Source organism: Melospiza georgiana, chromosome 2, assembly GCF_028018845.1.
Source record: "Melospiza georgiana isolate bMelGeo1 chromosome 2, bMelGeo1.pri, whole genome shotgun sequence".
In the NCBI taxonomy this organism is placed as follows: Eukaryota; Metazoa; Chordata; class Aves; order Passeriformes; family Passerellidae; genus Melospiza; species Melospiza georgiana.
The window spans coordinates 120533636-120553764 of NC_080431.1; the positions used below are offsets into that span (position 1 = coordinate 120533636).

Genomic DNA, 20129 nt, shown 5'->3' on the forward strand with positions numbered 1-20129 from the left:
GTGGAACAATGAGGCAAATCAGCTCTGACAGGTCCCTCTGGGGCCTCCAACCTCCTTCCTCCAAAGCCACGGAGGGATCAGAAACCTTTTCACATGCCCATGCTGTTTCTGAGGGGTTTGCAGCTCTGCTGTGTTGCCATGACACCAGAGAGTGGCAGTGAGGGGGGAAGGTTGGGATGCTGCAGGTGCCCTCCCTGCAGCCTCACCTGCTGCTCTGGCCAGGGCATTGAGAGCCTCCCAGCAAAGCTGCAGGGGTCCCTCTGTGCCACAGGCAAGGAGATTTTCTGTCCAAATATCCCCGAGGCATGACACAGCATCAAAAGCTGAAACAGGCCCTGCAGGAGCAGAGATTCTCTGGGCAAGTCGGGAATTTCCGCTCAGTTCCTGAAGAAAACAACATCTTTATTTACCTCCCAAGGCCATGAGGCATCTTTTAACCATCAGAGCAGTCCAGTGGCTGCTGTGCCCTCCTGCAGCAGTGCCAAACACAGCACACACACCCCAGGGCAGCTGGTGCTGGCATTGCAGTCCAGCCCCACCAGCTCATCTCCTGAAATGCCCCTGAGCTGCCACTCCTGACAGAATTCCCCTGAGAGGTGTAAATTCCTGCTATAAATACGTGAAAATAACCCGGCAGGGGCAGCACAGAGCTGCCTAAAGAGTATTTCTGGCTTGTGCTAAGGAGTGAACTGGGGACTTTCTCTGCTCCAGCAATTTTGATAAGTGTGAGGATAAGGCCAAGATAAAAATAATTACATGTGATAGTCCCCTGGTTCACCTGCTCCTGACTAACCTTTGAATAAAAATTCTCTAAAAGATGCTGGGAGTTGCAGTCAGCACAGATTTGCTTCAGGTGTGATTTAGAAAGGGTGGAACACTCCTGAGTCCCTCTGAATGCAGCTCAGGAATGGTGGGGAGTTCAGGCCAGCAGGATGATGGATTGTGCTCCCACAGCATCACAAAGCTGTGATGAATGAGCTGCACATGCTGCTGCCTGGGACAGAAAGGAAGGGAACGTCCACAACAGCAGCAGAGAGTAATGACTGAGCAGAACTCAGGAGAGGAGGGTTGCTCTGTGGCAAAATGGGTAGGGAAATGCACTGGGAAAGTGTTAAAATATAGAAATCACAGCTGCGGGAGATGGCACCTGTCCGCCTGGAGCCCACCATGAAAACCCCAGACTGGTTTGGGTTGGAGGGACCCTAAATCCCACCCAGTGCCACCCCTGCCATGGCAGGGACACCTCCCACTGTCCCAGTGTCCAGCCTGGCCTTGGGCACTGCCAGGGATCCAGGGGCAGCCCCAGCTGCTCTGGGCACCCTGTGCCAGGGCCTGCCCACCCTGCCAGGGAACAATTCCTCATGGCCAAGATCCCACCCAGCCCTGCCCTCTGGCACTGGCAGCCATTCCCTGGGTGCTGTCCCTGCAGGCCTTGTCCCCAGTCCCTCTGCAGCTCTGCTGGAGCCCTGCAGGGTTTGGGGACCCTGGGCTGTCCCAGCCCCAGCCTGGGGGTCACTGGTGAGTGAGCCTGCAGTCCCAGCCCAGCCCAGCCCTCCCTGCCCAGCACAGACACACGGACACTGCACGGGAGCTGACAGACAGGTTTATTGGAGGGTTCATGGCAGGGCTCATTGCAGGGTTCACCAGAGGGTTCACCAGAGGGTTTATCGGGGTCGGGGGCTCCTGCTCTCCCCAGGCTGCTCAGTGGTACTTGTGGGCCAGGGCGTGGGCCACCACACCCACGAGCTTCTGCCAGGCAGCCTGGCACACAGGGCTGAAATCCCTGCCCAGGTGGGACGCCAGGACGATGACCAGGATGTCCCCAAGGAGCTGAGGAGAGAGGGACAGCTGGATCAGTGCTGCTGGGAGCTGCTGGTCAGCCAGAGAGAGCCCCGGCCCCAGCCCCAGAGCAGAGCCAGCAGCTCGGGCCGTCCCGGCTGGGGCTGACCTGCCAGGCCCGCTGTCACCAAGGCTCTGCTGGCACTGGAGCCCCCTCAGCAGCAGCAGCAGCTCCTCCTTTGTGTCTCCCTGGTGGTTTCTGTGCAGATTTTCCCCCTCCCCAGTCCCTGTCCCCCCAGACCCCTCCTGCAGCCCACAGATTTCCTCCCCCAGCTTCTCCCTGAGGCAGAATTGCCCTCCTGAAGGGCTCCCACACCCTGCACACTCCTCCTCCTCTTCCTCCCCAGCCCTGGCTAGGGGCATGGCTCACTCCCTGCTCCCTGCCACAGCAGAGACCTCAGTCTTCCCACAGACAGCTCTGGGTTTTGGGAAAACAGTATTTGTTTCATTCAATAAAATAAAATAAAATAAAATAAAATAAAATAAAATAGAATAAAATAAAATAAAATAAAATAAAATAAAATAAAATAAAATAAAATAAAATAAAATAAAATAAAATAAAATAAATAAAATATAAAATAAAATAAAATATAAAATAAAATAAATAAGAGAAAGAAAGAACCTCAAACTACTTTCCCATTTTTGGAATCCTGAAGCATTTGGATTTGACCTGAAACCCACCCTGAAAAACACGATATTTTTTTCCTTTTTTTCTTTAGACATAAAAGAAAAGAATGATCCTTTTTAAATTGGAAGTGTTGGAGGAGGAGGAGGGAGTGTGCCATGCCCCGTGCTGGGCAAGGCAGGACCCTGCTGCTTGGTTCTGCCTGTCTTGCTGTGGAACTTGGATTTCCTGAAATGCTCCGCTGAGCTTCCCTCTGCTCTGAGCCAGGTGATCCTGCACCTTCCCCTGGGGCTGTTCCCCACCAGATCTCCTCAGGTAACCATCCCTCCTGCAGGTAACACCAGCCAGCCTCCTCCAGGTGTTCCCTCCATACCTGCCCCTCCCTTGTGCTGTGCTGGCACTAAAGATGGGACTTTTGAGGGAGAAAGTCACAGACAGCGTTGTAAAACCCTTGTACAAACCATGACCTCTCTCCGCAGGGATTGTTCCCCAGCAGCCCCAGGAATGTCCCTGGGCAGAGCAGCCAGGCCTGGCTGGGCCTGCAAGCACAGCTCACCCTGAAGTTCTCGGGGTCCACGTGCAGCTTGTCACAGTGCAGCTCGGACAGCTTGGAGTAGGTGCCCTTGAGGTTGTCCAGGTTCTTGATGGCCTCCCCGAAGGAGGTGAGCACCTTCTTGCCGTGGGCACGCACCTTGGGGTTGCCGACGATGGCCGTGGGGCTGGACAGGTTCCCGAAGTCAGAGAAGAACCTCTGGGTCCAGGGGTAGACGATCAGCAGCCTGGGGAGAGACGCGGGCAGGTGAGGCCGCCGGAGCCAGGGCTGCCCCGCGGCGCAGGGCCCCGAGCGGCTGCACCCACCTGGCCAGGGCCTCGGCGCCGCATTCCTCCACATTGACCTTGGCCCACACGCCGCTGATGAGCTGCTTCTCCTCGGCTGACCAGTGCACCATGGTGGCTGCAGGGGCACGCTGGGCTGAGCCGAGCCCAGCCTGGGCCCGGTTTTATGGCCTGGGCCAGCCCCGGGCCGGCCCCTACAGCGGGGCCATTGGCTGGGACGGACGGGGGTCCCCAACGGGGTCCCGTGCAGTGGTCACTCTGCACTGAGGTGTGGTCATTGAGGAGAGCCTGTGAGCCCCTTAACAGGCCAGGCCAGGACACAGGAGCTGCTTATCTCTCTCTGAGAGCCCTGGCTGCTGTTCACCACAGGCAGGGACATTGCACCCATCCCTGAGCAGGCACAGACCCCTCTGAGAGGTGCCTCTGGTTATCCTGAGCACCAGAGCTCTATCCCCTGTGAAGCTCTATCCCATCTCTGTGGGGCAGCTCCTTCCCCTTCCAGCGTGGCCATGCAGAGCAGGGGCTGCAGGAGCCCCAGCAGCGCTCCATCCCCACTGGCCACGGGCAGGGGCTCAGGGCTGGCTCCTGCGAGCTCATGTCCCAGCTCTCTGCACACTGGGCTCTGCCTGGCATCAGTGAAATGCTGAATGCTCCAAATGCAGGCCCACACAGAGGGGTTTGCCACCAGCAAACCCTGCAGGTCCTGCCCTGCCCAAGGGCTTGGGTGTCCTTGCACCACCTGGAGCTCCGCTGGAGCTGCTCAGAGGATGCTCAGGCTCTGCTGCCAAATCTGCATTAACCCCAATATCCTTCTCCTGTAACACAACTTGACCTCTGATTTATTTGTGCCTTTCAGAGCAGGAGGAATTATAGTTGGACTTTGGAGTCCAAATTCTGAGCTGAACTTCAATGATCGTGGTAGGTCCTTTCCAATTGGAGATATTCTAAGACAGAGTGTCAGAATGTTTGGGTTGGAAGGACCATGAGCTCAGCCATGCTGCCTGAGGCCCACCCAGACATTGTCCCCTCAGCTGTGCCCCTAAGCTCCCTGCAGTGCTGTGGGGAGGAGCAGGGACCTAGCAGCATCACCCGTTCCTGCCTTCAGCCACATTCCTGAGGAGCACTGAAACAGCCTTGGAACACGGGTTTGCTGCTGCAGGTTCTGCTGTGGGCCCTAAAACCTGCACAGGCTCAGCTCAGGGATGTCCAGGTGGTGGGGGAGCCCCAGTTCCCCATGCCCCTTTCAGCCAGGCCAGGCTCTCCTGGGGGAGAGGTTTGGATTGCCCTGGCACACCCTGGAGCTGCCAGGCGTGCAGCCCCCTCACCAGGAGCAGTGCCCCGGGGAGATTTCTGCCTTTGTTTTCTGCACAAAGCCCCAGGTAACACCATTCTTGCCGAAATCAGCCCAGGGGTTTGATGCCAAGGTGCCAGGGTCCGTGCACTGCTCTCCTGTTGTTTCCCAGAGGGTCTGGCTGGGCTGAGGAAGAGCTGCTGTGTCCTGCAGACTGGGGACGGTGGGTGAGGGCATGACCAGGCTGCAGCAGAGCTGCAGGGCTGACCAAGCTCCTCTCGCACGTCAGCACTTCCTCCAGGGACCATCTCCTGCTCAGTGTCTTTTGCACTGAAAATATGGCAGGAAAAGCAATTAAAATAAAGCAAATAACAAGGGAGCTCTCCAGCCTGACAATATCTTTACCCTCCACTAGTTGTAGACTCTTTTGAGTGGAATAGGAATGAATAATCGTCATTAGATGTGCTTACATTTGCCTTTTCTCCAGACAATCCAGTCCCCAGAGCTGGGGCTGGACCACAATGGCAAGCGAAGCCGAGCTCAGCCTGGCACGGGCAGGAAGAGGGGATGGGCAGGGAAAAGGCTGCCAGGACTGCCCACCCTCCTGCAGCCCCTTATCAGCCCCCGCAGGAGCTGGGTGCTGCCAGTGCTGCTCTGGGCACCGCCCAAGGGGTGCTGGCACCCACGGGGACGCCCTGGCACCACGGAATGGGAGCAGGGAAAGCAGCAGGGGGAGAGGGCACCCACAGGATGTGTGTGCTGGGGGCACTCGGAGCAGGTGGGAAGGGAGGTGGCAGTGAGGCCACAGGGCAGCAGCACTGAGGGCTGCTTTATGGCTGCTGATGGGCTGCAGCTGATGGGCTGCTCCCGTGCTGCTGTGCCCCAGGGAATGCCAGAGCCTTGGGGTCTGCTCGGGCTGTGGGATCGTGGAATGATGGAATGGGTTGGGATAAAGGGACCTGAAATCCCACCCAGTGCCACCCCTGCCATGGCAGGGACACCTCCCACTGTCCCAGTGTCCAGCCTGGCCTTGGGCACTGCCAGGGGTGCAGGGGCAGCCCCAGCTGCTCTGGGCACCCTGTGCCAGGGCCTGCCCACCCTGCCAGGGAACAATTCCTCATGGCCAGGATCCCACCCAGCCCTGCCCTGTGGCACTGGCAGCCATTCCCTGGGTGCTGTCCCTGCAGGCCTTGTCCCCAGTCCCTCTGCAGCTCTGCTGTCCTTTTCCCCCCCAGACACATTGCTTGCAGGAGGAGACCTGCTCATCCACACAGCTCCCTCCTTTCTGCCTGAAGCCCATGAACAATCATCTTCATGGGAAACCACTCATATCTGCCATGAAGCCTATGAAAAGTCATTAAATACTTGGGGGTTTGGTGACTCTGTGCCTGCCCAGTCTCCCTGCAGGAAGAAAAAAACTTTGGAACTTGCTGTGAATCATCTTCTCTCCCTCTCAGTGTGTACCTTGCCAGCAGAACAAAATGCCTCTTTCTTTGGGTGTCGTGACTGAGAAAGGGCATTTGTGGGTCACAGGGGGCTTCTCACACCTTCCTGTGGGTCAGGGCCAGAGAGTGAGTGCCCAGAGGTGTGGGTGAGGCAGAGACAGAGCACAGTGCAACCTGGCTGCCACAAACCCTGCTTTGAATAGCTTTGCCCAGCATTTCTCCTTACAAGTGGCACATCCTTTGGGCCAAGCATCGCTTCTGCCTCGTCATGCTGTGTTCAGATGTGCCTCCCATGCCAAGAACAAACCCTACCCAAAGAGCCCTGCTCTGCAGACACCCAGACCCACCCAAAACTCCCATCCAGGAAATTAAGTCCCTGCTCTTGGCAGAATGGGGCCCCCCCAATTGCAGAGTGGGCGGCGCAGGGTGGGAGGGATGTGAATAAACAAAGTCTGCTCAGGCCTTGATAGCAAAATGTTTATCTAAAACCTGCCCCCACCCAGCTGGCTGCTGGGCCTGTGTGACTCAGCTGATTTTGGGTAGGTTTTATGCCAGGGATGAGCCAGGCTAGATTAAAGTCTTCCATTTGTTTATCTTCCCCCTCGAAAAACATGAATCCTCTCAGTTTCCCTTGTCTAGGAGAGACATGCAGGTTTTACGGTAAAATTCTGAGCAGTTCTCTGTGCAAAGCCCCTGGTGTGACCCTGAGTGGCAGGACTCTATCAACCCCATATCTTCCCCCTCCAAAAAACATGAATCCTCTCAGTTTCCCTGCTCTAGGAGAGACATGCAGGTTTTACAGTAAAATTCTGAGCAGTTCTCCGTGCAAAGCCCCCAGTGTGACCCCAGACTCTACCAACCCCACATCCCGCAAGCACAATTTCCAGAGGGCAATCCCACAGGCACCACCAGACCCAGCCAGAAGGAAGGCAGGGGTATTCTCTGCGCAGCCAGCCGTGCCCCCCAGCCCCGGCTGCCCCGAGGGACACACGAGCAGGCAGAGTTCACAGGATGAGCTTTATTTGGCTGTTAGAAGCGGTCGGGCAGCGGGTGCTGCGCGCTGCCGCGGCTCCTCAGTGGTACTTGCGGGCCAGGGCGTGGGCAACCACACGCACCAGCTTCTGCCAGGCAGCCTGGCACTCGGGAGTGAAGTCCTTGCCGAAGTGGGCGGCCAGGACGACGACCAGGATGTCACCCAGGAGCTGTGGGGACGAGAGCAGCCTCGGCTTAGCACAGCCCCACACAAGCACTCACACTGCCCCCAGGGAAACCTACAGGAAATCTGCAGACTTAAAAACCTCCCCCAGTTGGTCCTTTCTAACCTGCACCATAAACCTGGTCTCTGCTCTTGCTCTAAATCCTGCTACCGTAGCCAAAAACTCTCCAGAGTATTTTGGAGTAAATTTTTCTTTGTCCTTTCTGACTTCTCTCAAGCAGAAGACCCGGCTGAACTCCCAGCTCATCAGGAGACAGCACTTGGCCCCACAGAGCACAAACAAGGACGCAGAGGCATTTCTGTCAGCCCCAGCCCAGGGACAAATGGTGGGGCTAATTCCCCACTGAGACACTCCCAACTAAAGAGGATCTCTGTGGGTCCTCTTTGACTCCTGGCATCCAGCTGCCATCTCCTGCTCCTCACTCATCTCTCTGTTCTCCTCTGTGCCAAACTTTGCTCTTGCTCCTTCTCTCTTCCCCTTTGGCTCTTCCTGCTCAACAACTGCTCTCACTTTGTTCTCCCCCTCCATTCCCTCAGTGGAACCACATCCTCCCTTCCCCTGCCCCCTGCCCACAGCCCCTGTCACCTCCCCCCGGGCTGCACTGGCTCCCTTCCCTGCCTGTCCCTCTGCACCTCACCCCATGCCAGCCCAGCCGCTCTCCCTCTGGCACTGCCCTGCTGGGCAAACCCCTCTCGTGGTGGGGATCAGGCTGGGGGCACCCCCTGCGCTGGGGAGGGCAGGCAGGGCAGGACTCACCCTGAAGTTCTCGGGGTCCACGTGCAGCTTGTCGCAGTGCAGCTCGGACAGCGCGGAGAAGGTGTTCTTGATGCCATCCAGGTTCTTGACGGCCTCCCCGAAGGAGGTCAGCACCTTCTTGCCATGGGCCTGCACCTTGGGGTTGCCGACGATGGCGGTGGCACCGGACAGGTTCCCGAAGGAGGCAAAGAACCTCTGGGTCCAGGGGTAGACGATCAGCAGCCTGGGGAGAGACGGACAGACAGACAGGGTCACATCAGCGCTCCCACGGCTGGAGTTTTCCTCTGCAGGGCAGGGGCAGTCTGGAGCTGCACCTACCTGGCCAGGGCCTCGCCGCCGCACTCGGCCACGTTGACCTTGCCCCAGAGGCCGGTGATGAGCTGCTTCTCCTCAGCTGTCCACTGCACCATGGTGTCGGCAGGAGGGCTGCGTGTCGCACGGAGGAACTCAGGCTCGGGCTCCCGGGGACTGCACGCTGGGGAGCCGCTGCCCGGCCCCGCTTTTATGGGCGCGCGGGGCCCCTCCTCTGCCCCCTGCACCCCGCCATTGGCTGCGCCCGGGGGCCCTGGCACGGGGAGGGGGCCCCGCATCGCCCAGGGCAGGGTGGGGCCCAGGGCAAGGTGCCCGGCCCAGCCCCGGCCTGCCCGCCTGGCCCGCCGCCCTCGCCGCCCCTGGTTCCCAGCCCTGCTCAGGGGCCGTTATCTCCCACAGAGCCCGGCACGGCCCGGGCACCTTCTGCTGCAGCTGCCCTCCGGGGAAGGTGCCAGCCCTGGTGCCCCGTGGGTGTGCCAGCCCCTGCGGCAGCAGATGCCAACCTGGGGCTCCTGGGTTCTCCCTCTGAATGCACCGGGTTCTCCCTCTCCCCTTCCTGCAGGACCTGTCAGGCTTTGGCCTCCCTTTGCTTTCCCTTCAGCTCTTTAGGAGTTTGATTGACTTCAGGATGACACTGCAAAACCACGGCAAGGCCTCACAGCCAAGGGGAGCTCCTGTCTCCAAGAGCCTCTTGGCAAAGGTCAGGCAGGGCTGGAAGGAGATGTTATAACCCAGGGCAAACCAGCTCCCTGTGGGCTCACAGGGCATGAGGAGAGGTGGGAACACTGGGATTACTGGGATCCCACACAACCCCCAAATCCCCGGGGCTGGCACAGCCCTGCCAGCCCATGCAGTGCCAGCTGTGCCCACCTTGTGCCCAGCCCAGAGCACTCAGTGCCACCTCCAGGGCACACCTGCAGGGATGGGCACTGCAAAGCTCCCTGGACAGCCCCTGCCAAGGCCTGAGCTCCCTTTCCATGAAGAAAAAACATCTGCACAGATAAACATCTTCCTTTCCAGGAAGAAAAAGCATGTGCACAGATGTGAGCTGACAGTGCCTGGCCCAGGGGTTCAGCAGTCCGAGGATCAGTGGTGCCCTGAGAGCTGGGAGAGGCAGCTGGCTCTCTGCTCTTCTGCTCCTGTGCCCAGCTGAGGGGGTGCAGGAGGCAGGCATGGAGCTCATGGGGCACGGGAATGCCCTGCTGGGCTCTGCATGACCTTGGAGCACAGCATTTGTGTTTGTTCCTGCTCACTGCAGGCAGCAGGGGCTGGGCCAAGGACCTGGCCAGGCTGGGGGTGACACTGTTCCCTCTGCAGGCAGCGCTGGTGTTTCATGGAATCACAGAGCCCACACTGGGCTGGGCTGGAAAGGACCCAAAATCTCATCCAGTCCCATCCCCTGCCACAGGCAGGGACACCTTCCACTCTCCCAGGTTTTTTCCAAGTCCCATCCAACCAAGTGTTGAGAGTTGTGTCTGTTACCTTCTGCCTTTGTTAATCTAAGAATCTTGGGGTTTTAAAATACCCCAAGCCAACAAAACCCCACATGCAGGAAGTTACAAGCCATGGCCCCAGTCTCCCTGACACTTCTCCCGCTGCACATTTCTGTACAGTTCTACTCCACTCGCTCTGTGAAAGTTTTCAAACATTAAACCAAGCAATGTCACTTGATGTCTCCAAAAAGTGCCAGAGTGTTCCTGTTTGTATTTTCTGTTGGGTTTTTTGGGTTTTGTCCTGAACACCCCCCTGGGATCTCCTTCTGAGACAAGTTACACTTGCATGAAGAAGTCATGGCTCAGTTATCCCATTTGTGAGCATTGGCTCCCCCGGCCCCTGTCCTTCCCTCCCCGTTCCCACAAAGAAGCAGACATCTGCTGTTGGCTGGAGCAGCTGGTGTTTATTGGGTGCTTAGAGCCCAGCAGAACCCGAGGAGATTCCCCAGGAGCATCTCCAGGCAGGGAGGCTCCTCAGTGGTACTCGTGGGCCAGGGCGTGGGCCACCACACGCACCAGCTTCTGCCAGGCAGCCTGGCACTCGGGGGTGAAGTCCTTGCCAAAGTGTCCGGCCAGCACCACGATGAGGATGTCACCCAGGAGCTGCAGGGAGGGAGCAGAGCTGTCAGTGGTGCTCCCCCAGAGCCCTCCCCAGCAGGAGCAGGATCTATCACTGGTGCTGCCCCCAGACCCTCCCCAGCAGGAGCTGTCAGTGGTGCTCCCCCAGACCCTCCCCAGCAGGAGCAGAGCTGTCAGTGGTGCTGCCCCCAGACCCTCCCCAGCAGGAGCAGGATCTATCACTGATGCTGCCCCCAGACCCTCCCCAGCAGGAGCAGAGCTGTCAGTGCTGCTGCCCCCAGAGCCCTCCCCAGTGCTCCCTCTGCTCTCTGGGCAGCTCACAGCACAGCAAGGAGCAGATTGTCCTGGCCCCATCCACGCACCAGGCTCTCAGCACAGCTCAGGCTCTAGCCAAGAGGGACCCGTCACTGTGCTGGAGCCTCCCCCAGCACCTTCCTGTGCCGGCTTTGCAGGGTCCTCCCTCCCTGGCTTCACGCTTTCCTTTCCCATCCCTCCCACCCTGGCTGTCCCCGGGGCTCAGAACCCTCCTGCCAGAGCGGCTGTGCTTTTTTTCCCTTCTGGTTTACCCACTGCCTCACAGCCAAGCCCAGCTCTTCCCTCTGAACCCCACCTCAGCTCCTTCCCTGTGGCTGCTCCAGGGTGTTTCTTCTGAGCAGGGCACACTGCTCTGTGCATTTCTGCCTCCCCTCGCAGACCCCAGCCCCAGAGCTCCTCTCTGCTCCCCCCAGATATGACTCTTCTTTCCCCTCCTCTGCCCTACCCTCCTCAGGCAGCCCCAGGGTTTCTCTCGAGGTCTCAGGGACTGTCAGACCCCTCTGAGCCCAGCCCTCTGTCCAGCCGAGGCTGGAGCTGAGATGGCTCACCCTGAAGTTCTCGGGGTCCACGTGCAGCTTGTCGCAGTGCAGTTTGCTCAGGGGAGCAAAGCACTTCTTGATGCCATCCAGGTTCTTGATGGCGTCCCCGAAGGAGGTCAGCACCTTCTTGCCATGGGCACGGACCATGGGGTTGCCAGTGACAGCAGTGGCGCTGGACAGGTTCCCGAAGGAGGCAAAGAACCTCTGGGTCCAGGGGTAGACGATCAGCAGCCTGGGGAGAGGTGGAGGGACACAGACAGACACAGAAGCGTTGATATTCCAGTGACAGGAATGATTCCCTGCAGGAGCAGGGGCAGGAGTGACTCCAGGAGTGACTCCAGGAGTGTTTCCCTGCAGGGGCAGTCTGGAGCTGCACTTACCTGGCCAGGGCCTCGGCGCCGCACTCGGCCACGTTGACCTTGCCCCAGAGGCAGGTGATGAGCTGCTTCTCCTCAGCTGTCCAGTTCACCATGGTGCTGGCAGAAGGTTGTCCGAGCTTCCCTGAACAATGCCGAGGACGTGGCTGCCGAGGCTGCCCCGGGGATTTTTATACACGGCTCAGGCTAATCTCAGTCCCTGGAGGCACTGCTTGGGGCTGGGGAGGGAGCGGGGCTGCACGAGGGGAGATAGTGGCTTTGGCAGCTGTCCAGGGGGGAGAGAGGCCCTGTCCCCCCTTTGTCTGTGCGGGGACAAGCATCACCTCAGCCCCGAGCGCAGGGGGAGCTGCCGGCCCGCTGGGGAGCATCATCCCCTCTGCCCAGAGATTCTTCACGGTGCTTTGCACATGGAATCATGGAATCCCACACCAGTCTGGGCTGGGGGCCTCCTTAAAGCCCATGGAGTGCCACCCTTGCCATGGCAGGGACACCTTCCACTGTCCCAGGCTGCTCCAGCCCAGCCCTGGGCACTGCCAGGGCAGCCACAGCTTCCCCGGGCACCCAGAGCCTCAGGGCACTCACCAGCTAAAAACATGAGTTTAAACTCCCTGAGAAAGAATTCCAAGGGCTTTTTAATTTGAGGATTGTGGAGCATGGAGAAATCTGAAGGAAGTGTGCTGTGCTGGGCTGGCCCTGGGCCTGTGTGCAGCAATGGCCACTGGTCCCAGCACCGTGCACCATGAGGCACTGAGGGGCTGAATCACCCGTCCCAGTGAGGCACACACAGCCCCAGGGACCTGCCGGGATGGCAGGGTGGGTGAGCCTGGTCAGGACTGCACCAGCTCTCAGCAGACCTGCAGAGACCTGGCAAGGACCAAAGGCAAGCACAGCCCGGACAGTGCCAGCCTTGGGCTCGCCCTGGTGCTGCGTTCAATTTTATTAGAAAGAGTTAATTCTCAGTATGCTTGAAAATCCCCTGCTCTCTGCCTTAGGGGCAGCAGCCTGGCAGAGAGATTTGGGAGCTCACGGAGCTCTCTGGGACACAGGCTGGGAGGGGAAATGTTCATCTCAATGTTCTGAGCAGGGGCAATTTCTGTAGCTCTGTTTGAGTCTGCAGAGTCAAAGGGAGGAGATCTCCTTCCCCCTGTGCAAGATCTCCTTCCCCCTGCCCTCAGCCCGGGGATGATTTCACTATGCTCAGGACCCTTCCCTCCTGCATCCTTCCAGGGCTGTTCCCTTTGGTGTGGATGGAAGATCTCTAAACTCCTGGAATCACAGGATCATGGAATGGTTAAGGTTGGAAGGGATCTTCAGGATATCATTCCACCCCCTTCTACTGGACCAGGTCCTGGCCACACACTTGCCCCCTTCCATGGACAAGGACCTTCCCTTTGGAGACAAACCACCCCAACGAGGGCCACAGGCAGCTCCAGTGAGGGCCCTCCTGCCCCAAGCAGAGTTCCTTGGTCCCTGATTGCAGCAGTGTCCCTGCCAAGCTTTACAGAGACCTTATCAGCACAGCAGCATCCGTGCCCAGGCTCTGCTCTGGAGCCAGGCCAGCCTCCACGCTCCTTCAGAGAGTGCAGGGCCTTGTGTCTTATCCAGCAGGTCCCGAGGGTGTCTTTGTTCCTATTTTAAAATCCCAGGATTGTTCCAGGCCAGGCTGGATGGGGCTTGGAGCAGCTGCTCTGGGAGAATGTGTCCCTGCCAGTGCAGGCAGCTGGAACTGGGGGATTATCCAACCCAAACCATTCCTGGATTCCTTGAATCCATGGCTTTCGGTCTGTCTGTGGGATGTTCAAGAAGTCTCATCCAGACCTCTGAATTCTTCCAGTTACACACTGATACTGGTCCATTGATCTGGGAAGGCTGGAGAGGGACTTCTTACATGGGGAGGCAGAAACAGGACGAGGGGGAATGGCTTCCACTGCCTGTAGGCAGAGATGGGAGATTGGCCATGAGGAATTGTTCCCTGGCAGGGTGGGCAGGCCCTGGCACAGGGTGCCCAGAGCAGCTGGGGCTGCCCCTGCATCCCTGGCAGTGCCCAGGCTGGACACTGGGGACAGTGGGAGCTGTCCCTGCCATGGCAGGGGTGGACCTTGCCTGCCTGGCTGTGCAGGGTAGAGGGGTGAATGCACAGCCCTTCTCTACCAGGAGAAAGGCTGAATATTTATTCCTAAATCATGCAAAACACATCTTTCATCCTCCTAAAACACCAGGATGTCTCTCCTTGTTACTTTGTACACTGTTCCTGGAAAAACATTGTTGAAACTGAGACGCTTACATAGAATCTTTTTATTCCAGTGAAAATATGTGCTTCATTAAGTCAAAATGAGTAAAAAAAGGCTCTAACCCATCTGTGTGAGAGCTGCCCTCATCCCCTGCTCTTGGGATCTTACACATTTCAGATACCAAACTCTGACCAAGATGCACCAGTCCTGCACCATCACTGATGCAGAAATGCTTTTGATCAACCTAACACATCAGTAGCAAACTGTGGAGGGGTAAATTCCTGCCTAATCAGTGAACCTCTATGAATTTATATGCTTGCAGGTATCCCAGGAGGAGAGGCCCAGGGCCCACGGGCAGCCACAGAGACACAGGACACAAAGAACTCCAGAAAATGAGGTTTTTATTGCCCGTTACAGACACAGGTGCCTCCCGAGGCCTCAGTGGTACTTGCGGGCCAGGGCGTGGGCCACCAGCCCCACCAGCTTCTGCCACGTGGCCTGGCAGGCAGGGGTGAAGTCCTTGGTGAAGTGGGCGGCCAGGACGATGACCAGGATGTCACCCAGCAGCTGCAGGGGAAGGCAAGAGGGAAATGAGGTCAGCAGAGTGCTGGGCAGCCCTGGCCCTGCACAGCACCGGGACCAGGGAGCTCAGCTGCCCCGTGGGTGCTGGGGCCGGGGCCCAGGGAGGCTCTGCCAGCTGCAGCACAAGAGCCCAGTGCTGGCCGTGGGCATGAGTGCCCGCCTGCTCCAGCTCTGCCTCCTCACACATTCTCCAGCCACTAGACATTGTTCTGCCTTTCCTCCTTCTGCTGTGAAACCCCACACCCACTTCAGCTGAGGGTCAGTGCCGGGCCCACCTTCTACATCCCCAGAGCCAGGCTTAAACAGGGGCTGGAGCAGAGGCCAACATCGTGCTCCATTCCTCCAGCCATGCCTGCCCAAGCCCCCAGGCTTTCAGAGAATCCCCCTGTGTGTGTCACCACATTTGTCCTTGCAGCCCAGAGCCCAGTATTACCCTGCACTATGGAATTCCCAGCCTTGCCCTGTCCCCAGCTCCCACTCCAGGCAGCCAGGTCCTGGTTGGTAACTAAAACACAAGTGAGCGATGCCTGTTGGATACCCCCAGGCACTGAGGGGCTCTGAGGAAGGAGGGACAGAGAGCAAAGCTCCAAGCACAGCTCACCCTGAAGTTCTCGGGGTCCACGTGCAGCTTGTCACAGTGCAGCTCGGACAGCTTGGAGTAGGTGCCCTTGAGGTTGTCCAGGTTCTTGATGGCCTCCCCGAAGGAGGTGAGCACCTTCTTGCCGTGGGCACGCACCTTGGGGTTGCCGACGATGGCCGTGGGGCTGGACAGGTTCCCAAAGTCAGAGAAGAACCTCTGGGTCCAGGGGTAGACGATCAGCAGCCTGGGGAGAGACGCGGGCAGGTGAGGCCGCCGGAGCCAGGGCTGCCCCGCGGCGCAGGGCCCCGAGCGGCTGCACCCACCTGGCCAGGGCCTCGGCGCCGCATTCCTCCACATTGACCTTGGCCCACACGCCGCTGATGAGCTGCTTCTCCTCGGCTGACCAGTGCACCATGGTGGCTGCAGGGGCACGCTGGGCTGAGCCGAGCCCAGCCTGGGCCCGGTTTTATGGCCTGGGCCAGCCCCGGGCCGGCCCCTGCAGCGGGGCCATTGGCTGGGACGGCCGCGGGTCCCCAACGGGGTCCCGTGCAGTGGTCACTCTGCACTGAGGTGTGGTCATTGAGGAGAGCCTGTGAGCCCCTTAACAGGCCAGGCCAGGACACAGGAGCTGCTTATCTCTCTCTGAGAGCCCTGGCTGCTGTTGACCACAGGCAGGGACATTGCACCCATCCCTGAGCAGGCACAGACCCCTCTGAGAGATGCTTTAGAATCACAGAATTCTCTGCCTTAGAAACCACTTTACAGCTCTTTAAAGCAATTTAAAGGTCTTGTTCTGCCCCTTCCCATGGCAAGAACACCTTCCACTATCCCAGGATGATCCAAGCCCTGTCTGGCCTTGCACACTTGCAGGGATGGTGCTGGTAAACCAGAGGTCACCATGCTCTGACTGCTCCAGCTTCACCTTCATGCCATGGAATCATAGAAACATTGGACTATCCTGAGCTGGAAGGGACAGAACCCCAGGATCCCTGGGGGTGGAAAAGCCCTCCCAGCTCCAGGTTTCCAGCAATAGCTGTGTGGGATGCCAGGCTGGGCTGCACTGTGAACAGGCTCCTCTGCTGTGCCCAGTGTGAGCCCTTCGGGGGTCTCTCCCTGCTGGGAGTGAAAGGCCTTGCACAAGGACAGCAGGACCCTGCCCTGCCACAGCCCCAGCTGCAGCATCCATTTCCACCAGGTCCAGCTCTGCCTGCAGGCTTTTGGCTGACTCTGGCTGACACCTGCACAGGTGTTTTCCTGGTCTCCAGGCCTCCAGTGAGGCTGTGCCCTGTGCTCAGCAAGGCACAGGCAGGATGCTGCAGCAGTCAGGCATCCAGACACAACCCGGACATGGAATTGTTCCAGGCCAGGCTGGATGGGGCTTGGAGCAGCTGCTCTGGGAGAATGTGTCCCTGCCAGTGCAGGCAGCTGGAACTGGGGGATTATCCAGCCCAAACCATTCCTGGATTCCTTGAATCTGTGGCTTTGAGTCTGTCTGTGGGATGTTCAAGTCTCATCCAGACCTCTGAATTCTTCCAGTTACACACTGATACTGGTCCGTTGATCTGGGAAGGCTGGAGAGGGACTTCTTACATGGGGAGGCAGAAACAGGACGAGGGGGAATGGCTTCCACTGCCTGTAGGCAGAGATGGGAGATTGGCAATGAGGAATTGTTCCCTGGCAGGGTGGGCAGGCCCTGGCACAGGGTGCCCAGAGCAGCTGGGGCTGCCCCTGCATCCCTGGCAGTGCCCAGGGAGCAGCCTGGCACAGTGGGAGGTGTCCCTGCCATGGCAGGGGTGGCACTGGTGAGGTTTGAGGTCCCTCCCCAGCTGCACCAGTCTGGCATTGTATGATCTCACTGCAGACACAGTGGCACGAGCCCATCTCCGTGATCCCCTTGGGCCATTCACATCTGCAGGCACATTTAACTTCTCACCATAGGGTTCTATGAGACATTATTAATTTTTTCCATTTCTGGGCCGTGGGAGAGGCACTTCCAGCAGCCCCAGGCAGGCTCTGATAGCCCGGGCAGTGGGGCTGTGTGGGGCAGATAAAGGTATCAGCAGGGCCTGGTGCTGCCTGGGCTCCTCACCTGCACAGCAGACACACGGCACACCCCTGCTTCTCAGCACATCTGGGCGCTCCAGAAGGTGACAAATTCACCCTGCAGAGCTACAAGGAGTGTGATGGAATAGAGCAGCCCTGAATTCCCAGGCAGGCATTCCCATCGAGGCAGCAGCTGCTTGCCCAGCTGGGGATGACAATAAACGGCCTCAGTGGCCTCTGCATTTATTACCTCTCTGCAGCCTGAATTGCCTGGCATTGAAATTAAAACCCAGCCTGCATCTGGGGCTGTTCTTAGCAATGCACTCCCCTCTGATAGGAGATTCATTTTCGACTCTGCAAGGCCAAGCTTGAAAAGGGAAAAGATAATGATGCTTTTCTGCTGCATCTGAACCAGCAGCAGGGAAACGCTCAGGGAGGGGCAGCAGGAGGGTGAGCCTGGGACAGGCAGCACAACATCGAGCACAGAGGCTGGAGGGGAGTGGTGACTGCAGCATTAATAATATGTTTAAAGTGTGATTAATAAATGGTTAACAAATGCTGGGTTTCTGAAGCCTGTTGAAACAGGCAGTGACATGGCTCGTGGTGAGAAGCCTGCAGTCCTGGACCCACACTGTGACCCATCAGGGCCTGGTTTTACTGGTGCTTTTACTGTTTACTGGTGTTTTACTGGTGTGGGAGCAAGATGACTTTTCATGGATGGGTAATGATGCCACAAAGAGCTGAGGAGGAAGGAGTAAGGCAGAGGAAATAGGAGGAAGAGAGGCAGAAGTAATTTGCATTCAGACAGGCCCACTCCATGCTGCTGTCCTGTACTGATCCCTCTAATGGTCGGTTTTATCCTCACAGCAGCTCCTTAACCTCTAAATCCTTCAGGTGGGCACAACAGCAAAGGAATAACAGCAGGTGAATCAGCCTCTTAATCGGATTAGGGTCTTGTCCCTGTGCCTGGGGACTGTCTGTTGTGGCAGTGGCCTTTTGCAGCCACTCTGTAAATTTACACCTCAGCTCCAGCCCCTCCTGCCCCACAGGCCCCACTGGTCCATTTGGCTGTGGACAGTCTGGGCTGGCGTGGAGGGCAGAGGTGATTTCCCACCACACTCTGCTGCAGGCACCCAGGAAGGGAGCTCAGGGCAGCAGGGGGTGTCAGGAACCCCTGGAAAACTGCAGAGGGACTGGGGACAAGGCCTGCAGGGACAGCACCCAGGGAATGGCTGCCAGTGCCAGAGGGCAGGGCTGGATGGGATCTTGGCAATGAGGAATTGTTCCCTGGCAGGGTGGGCAGGCCCTGGCACAGAGAAGCGGAGCAAAGCCAGCTGCTCCCAGATTTTATGGAAAGGGGCAGAGAAGGTGCCCTAAGCCCATTCAGGATGGGGTCAGTGATAAATGCAGGGAAATGCAGAATTAGTGCATCTGAATCAGCACAATTTGAACAACTTCCCCTGGCTGGGACTGGTTGTTGCCTGAACATGGTGGGAAAGACTTTCTGGAAATGCAGTTTTTTCCGTAGAAGGGAGAGAGACACTGGGAAACACCAGAGGCAGCACAGGTGTGGGGACCCCAGGCAGGCTGGAATTGTAGAGCAGGCTGGAACTGTAGTGCCATCCCCACCAAGGGACTCTGCTCTCAGCACAAGGACATTCCTGTTTGTTTCTCTGCTGTAACAACTAGGGAAAATGCAGCGGAGGTTAAATGATATCCTCTCTGCCCCTAACAAAGTCCTCTCATTTCAGAATCCAGATTTAACCCTTTTAGGCCTGACTCCAAGAGGTGTGGAGCAGCCCTTGCTCTGACTGCTCCAGTTTGACCTTCATGCCATGTAATCATAGAAACATGGAATATCCTGAGCTGAAAGGGACAGAATCCCAGGAAAATCCCATGGAGTGCCAGCTGTGCCCCATGGGCACCTTGTCCCCAGCCCAGAGCACTCAGTGCCACCTCCAGGGCACACCTGCAGGGATGGGCACTGCAAAGCTCCCTGGGCAGCCCCTGCCAAGGCCTGAGCTCCCTTTCCATGGGCAAATTCCTCCTGAAAAAGGACCTGCATAGATCATTGTGTCCAGCTTCGGGCCCTGCACAGGACCACCCCAGGAATCCCAACACATGCCTCACTTCTCATATAAACATGCTTTAATTGGCTTGGAGCTTTTCATGGTATTGCTTTAATTTTATAGGAGATCTCGTGGGTCTGGAATGTGGGTCCTGGGTGGCACTGCTGAGGCTGGATGCAGCAGAAATGCCCAGGAACCTCTGGGCATAGCAAGACACCTGTCCCAATCCTGTTTGTTTGTCTGTCCCTGTCCCTGTGTCCCTGCAAAGGGACCCACCAGGATGTGGCACTGCAGCCACCCAGTGCCACGGGCTGGAGGGTCCAGAGCTGCTCCAGAGGGTGGTGACAGGGTGAGAGGCACAGGGTGAGGCCTAAGGGCCAGGATGGCTGAGGAAAAGCTAAATTTTAGTGAATCTGCTTCCCAGTTATCCCTCAGCACAAGAACTCGGCAAAACCACCCAGAAAGGGGCAAAAGCCGGATTTTCATTACAGACAGGCTCCTGCAGGATGGCTCGCTGAGGGCAGAGCTTTCCTGGAGGATTTGCTCTGCCCCAGCCCTGGCTGGGCTCCATCCCAGCACAGAAGGGACCTGGGCTGGAGGGGACACTGAGGGAGAGACACTGAGGGGACACTGAGGGGAACATTGAGGGGGACACTGAGGGGACACTGAGGGGAGATTGAGGGGACACTGAGGGGGACACTGAGGGGACACTGAGGGAGGGACACTGAGGGGAGATTAAGTGGACACTGAGGGGGACACTGAGGAGAGATTGAGGGGACACTGAGGGGACACTGAGGGGAGATTGAGGGGACACTGAGGGGGTACTGAGGGGATACTGAGGGGGCACTGAGGGGACATTGAGGGGGACACTGAGGGCAGATTGAGGGAACACTCAGGGAGGGTCACTGAGGGGAGATTGAGGGGACACTGAGGGGGACACTGAAGGGAGATTGAGGGGACACTGAGGGGGACACTGAGGGGATACTGAGGGGGCACTGA

The 20129-nt window shown here is 57.9% G+C and overlaps 4 protein-coding genes across 4 annotated transcripts; all 4 read right to left on the reverse strand.

The window, feature by feature from the left end:
• Nucleotides 1-1701: 1701 nt before the first annotated feature.
• Nucleotides 1702-3423, reverse strand: LOC131080154 (hemoglobin subunit epsilon-like). The gene is made up of 3 exons (XM_058018271.1): nt 3323-3423; nt 3021-3243; nt 1702-1830 (listed from the first exon to the last, which is right to left on the reverse strand). Exons 1-3 carry the CDS (start codon nt 3412-3414, stop codon nt 1702-1704), a joined length of 444 nt encoding a protein of 147 aa, XP_057874254.1. The 5' UTR covers nt 3415-3423.
• Nucleotides 3424-7040: 3617 nt separating this feature from the next.
• Nucleotides 7041-8500, reverse strand: LOC131096576 (hemoglobin subunit beta). Its single transcript, XM_058044954.1, has 3 exons — nt 8329-8500; nt 8011-8233; nt 7041-7239 (listed from the first exon to the last, which is right to left on the reverse strand). The coding sequence occupies exons 1-3, from the start codon at nt 8418-8420 to the stop codon at nt 7111-7113; spliced, it is 444 nt and encodes a 147-aa protein (XP_057900937.1). The 5' UTR covers nt 8421-8500; the 3' UTR covers nt 7041-7110.
• Nucleotides 8501-10199: 1699 nt separating this feature from the next.
• Nucleotides 10200-11763, reverse strand: LOC131096577 (hemoglobin subunit beta-like). The gene is made up of 3 exons (XM_058044955.1): nt 11629-11763; nt 11258-11480; nt 10200-10418 (listed from the first exon to the last, which is right to left on the reverse strand). The coding sequence occupies exons 1-3, from the start codon at nt 11718-11720 to the stop codon at nt 10290-10292; spliced, it is 444 nt and encodes a 147-aa protein (XP_057900938.1). The 5' UTR covers nt 11721-11763; the 3' UTR covers nt 10200-10289.
• A 2531-nt stretch (nt 11764-14294) lies between these two features.
• On the reverse strand, nt 14295-15442 carry LOC131096579 (hemoglobin subunit rho). The gene is made up of 3 exons (XM_058044956.1): nt 15342-15442; nt 15040-15262; nt 14295-14423 (listed from the first exon to the last, which is right to left on the reverse strand). The coding sequence occupies exons 1-3, from the start codon at nt 15431-15433 to the stop codon at nt 14295-14297; spliced, it is 444 nt and encodes a 147-aa protein (XP_057900939.1). The 5' UTR covers nt 15434-15442.
• Nucleotides 15443-20129: the final 4687 nt, after the last annotated feature.

Excerpts from the sequence above, each read along its gene's own strand:
- LOC131096576 (XM_058044954.1), bottom strand. The coding sequence starts at position 8,420 with ATGGTGCAGTGGACAGCTGAGGAGAAGCAGCTCATCACCGGCCTCTGG. Across the intron at positions 8,234-8,328 it reads GGCGGCGAGGCCCTGGCCAG|GCTGCTGATCGTCTACCCCT; the intron begins GTAGGTGCAGCT and ends GTCTCTCCCCAG. Across the intron at positions 7,240-8,010 it reads TGGACCCCGAGAACTTCAGG|CTCCTGGGTGACATCCTGGT; the intron begins GTGAGTCCTGCC and ends TCGTCCCCACAG.
- LOC131096579 (XM_058044956.1), bottom strand. The coding sequence starts at position 15,433 with ATGGTGCACTGGTCAGCCGAGGAGAAGCAGCTCATCAGCGGCGTGTGG. Across the intron at positions 15,263-15,341 it reads GGCGCCGAGGCCCTGGCCAG|GCTGCTGATCGTCTACCCCT; the intron begins GTGGGTGCAGCC and ends GTCTCTCCCCAG. Across the intron at positions 14,424-15,039 it reads TGGACCCCGAGAACTTCAGG|CTGCTGGGTGACATCCTGGT; the intron begins GTGAGCTGTGCT and ends CTTCCCCTGCAG.
- LOC131080154 (XM_058018271.1), bottom strand. The coding sequence starts at position 3,414 with ATGGTGCACTGGTCAGCCGAGGAGAAGCAGCTCATCAGCGGCGTGTGG. Across the intron at positions 3,244-3,322 it reads GGCGCCGAGGCCCTGGCCAG|GCTGCTGATCGTCTACCCCT; the intron begins GTGGGTGCAGCC and ends GTCTCTCCCCAG. Across the intron at positions 1,831-3,020 it reads TGGACCCCGAGAACTTCAGG|CTCCTTGGGGACATCCTGGT; the intron begins GTGAGCTGTGCT and ends CTCTCTCCTCAG.
- LOC131096577 (XM_058044955.1), bottom strand. The coding sequence starts at position 11,720 with ATGGTGAACTGGACAGCTGAGGAGAAGCAGCTCATCACCTGCCTCTGG. Across the intron at positions 11,481-11,628 it reads GGCGCCGAGGCCCTGGCCAG|GCTGCTGATCGTCTACCCCT; the intron begins GTAAGTGCAGCT and ends ACCTCTCCCCAG. Across the intron at positions 10,419-11,257 it reads TGGACCCCGAGAACTTCAGG|CTCCTGGGTGACATCCTCAT; the intron begins GTGAGCCATCTC and ends CCCTCCCTGCAG.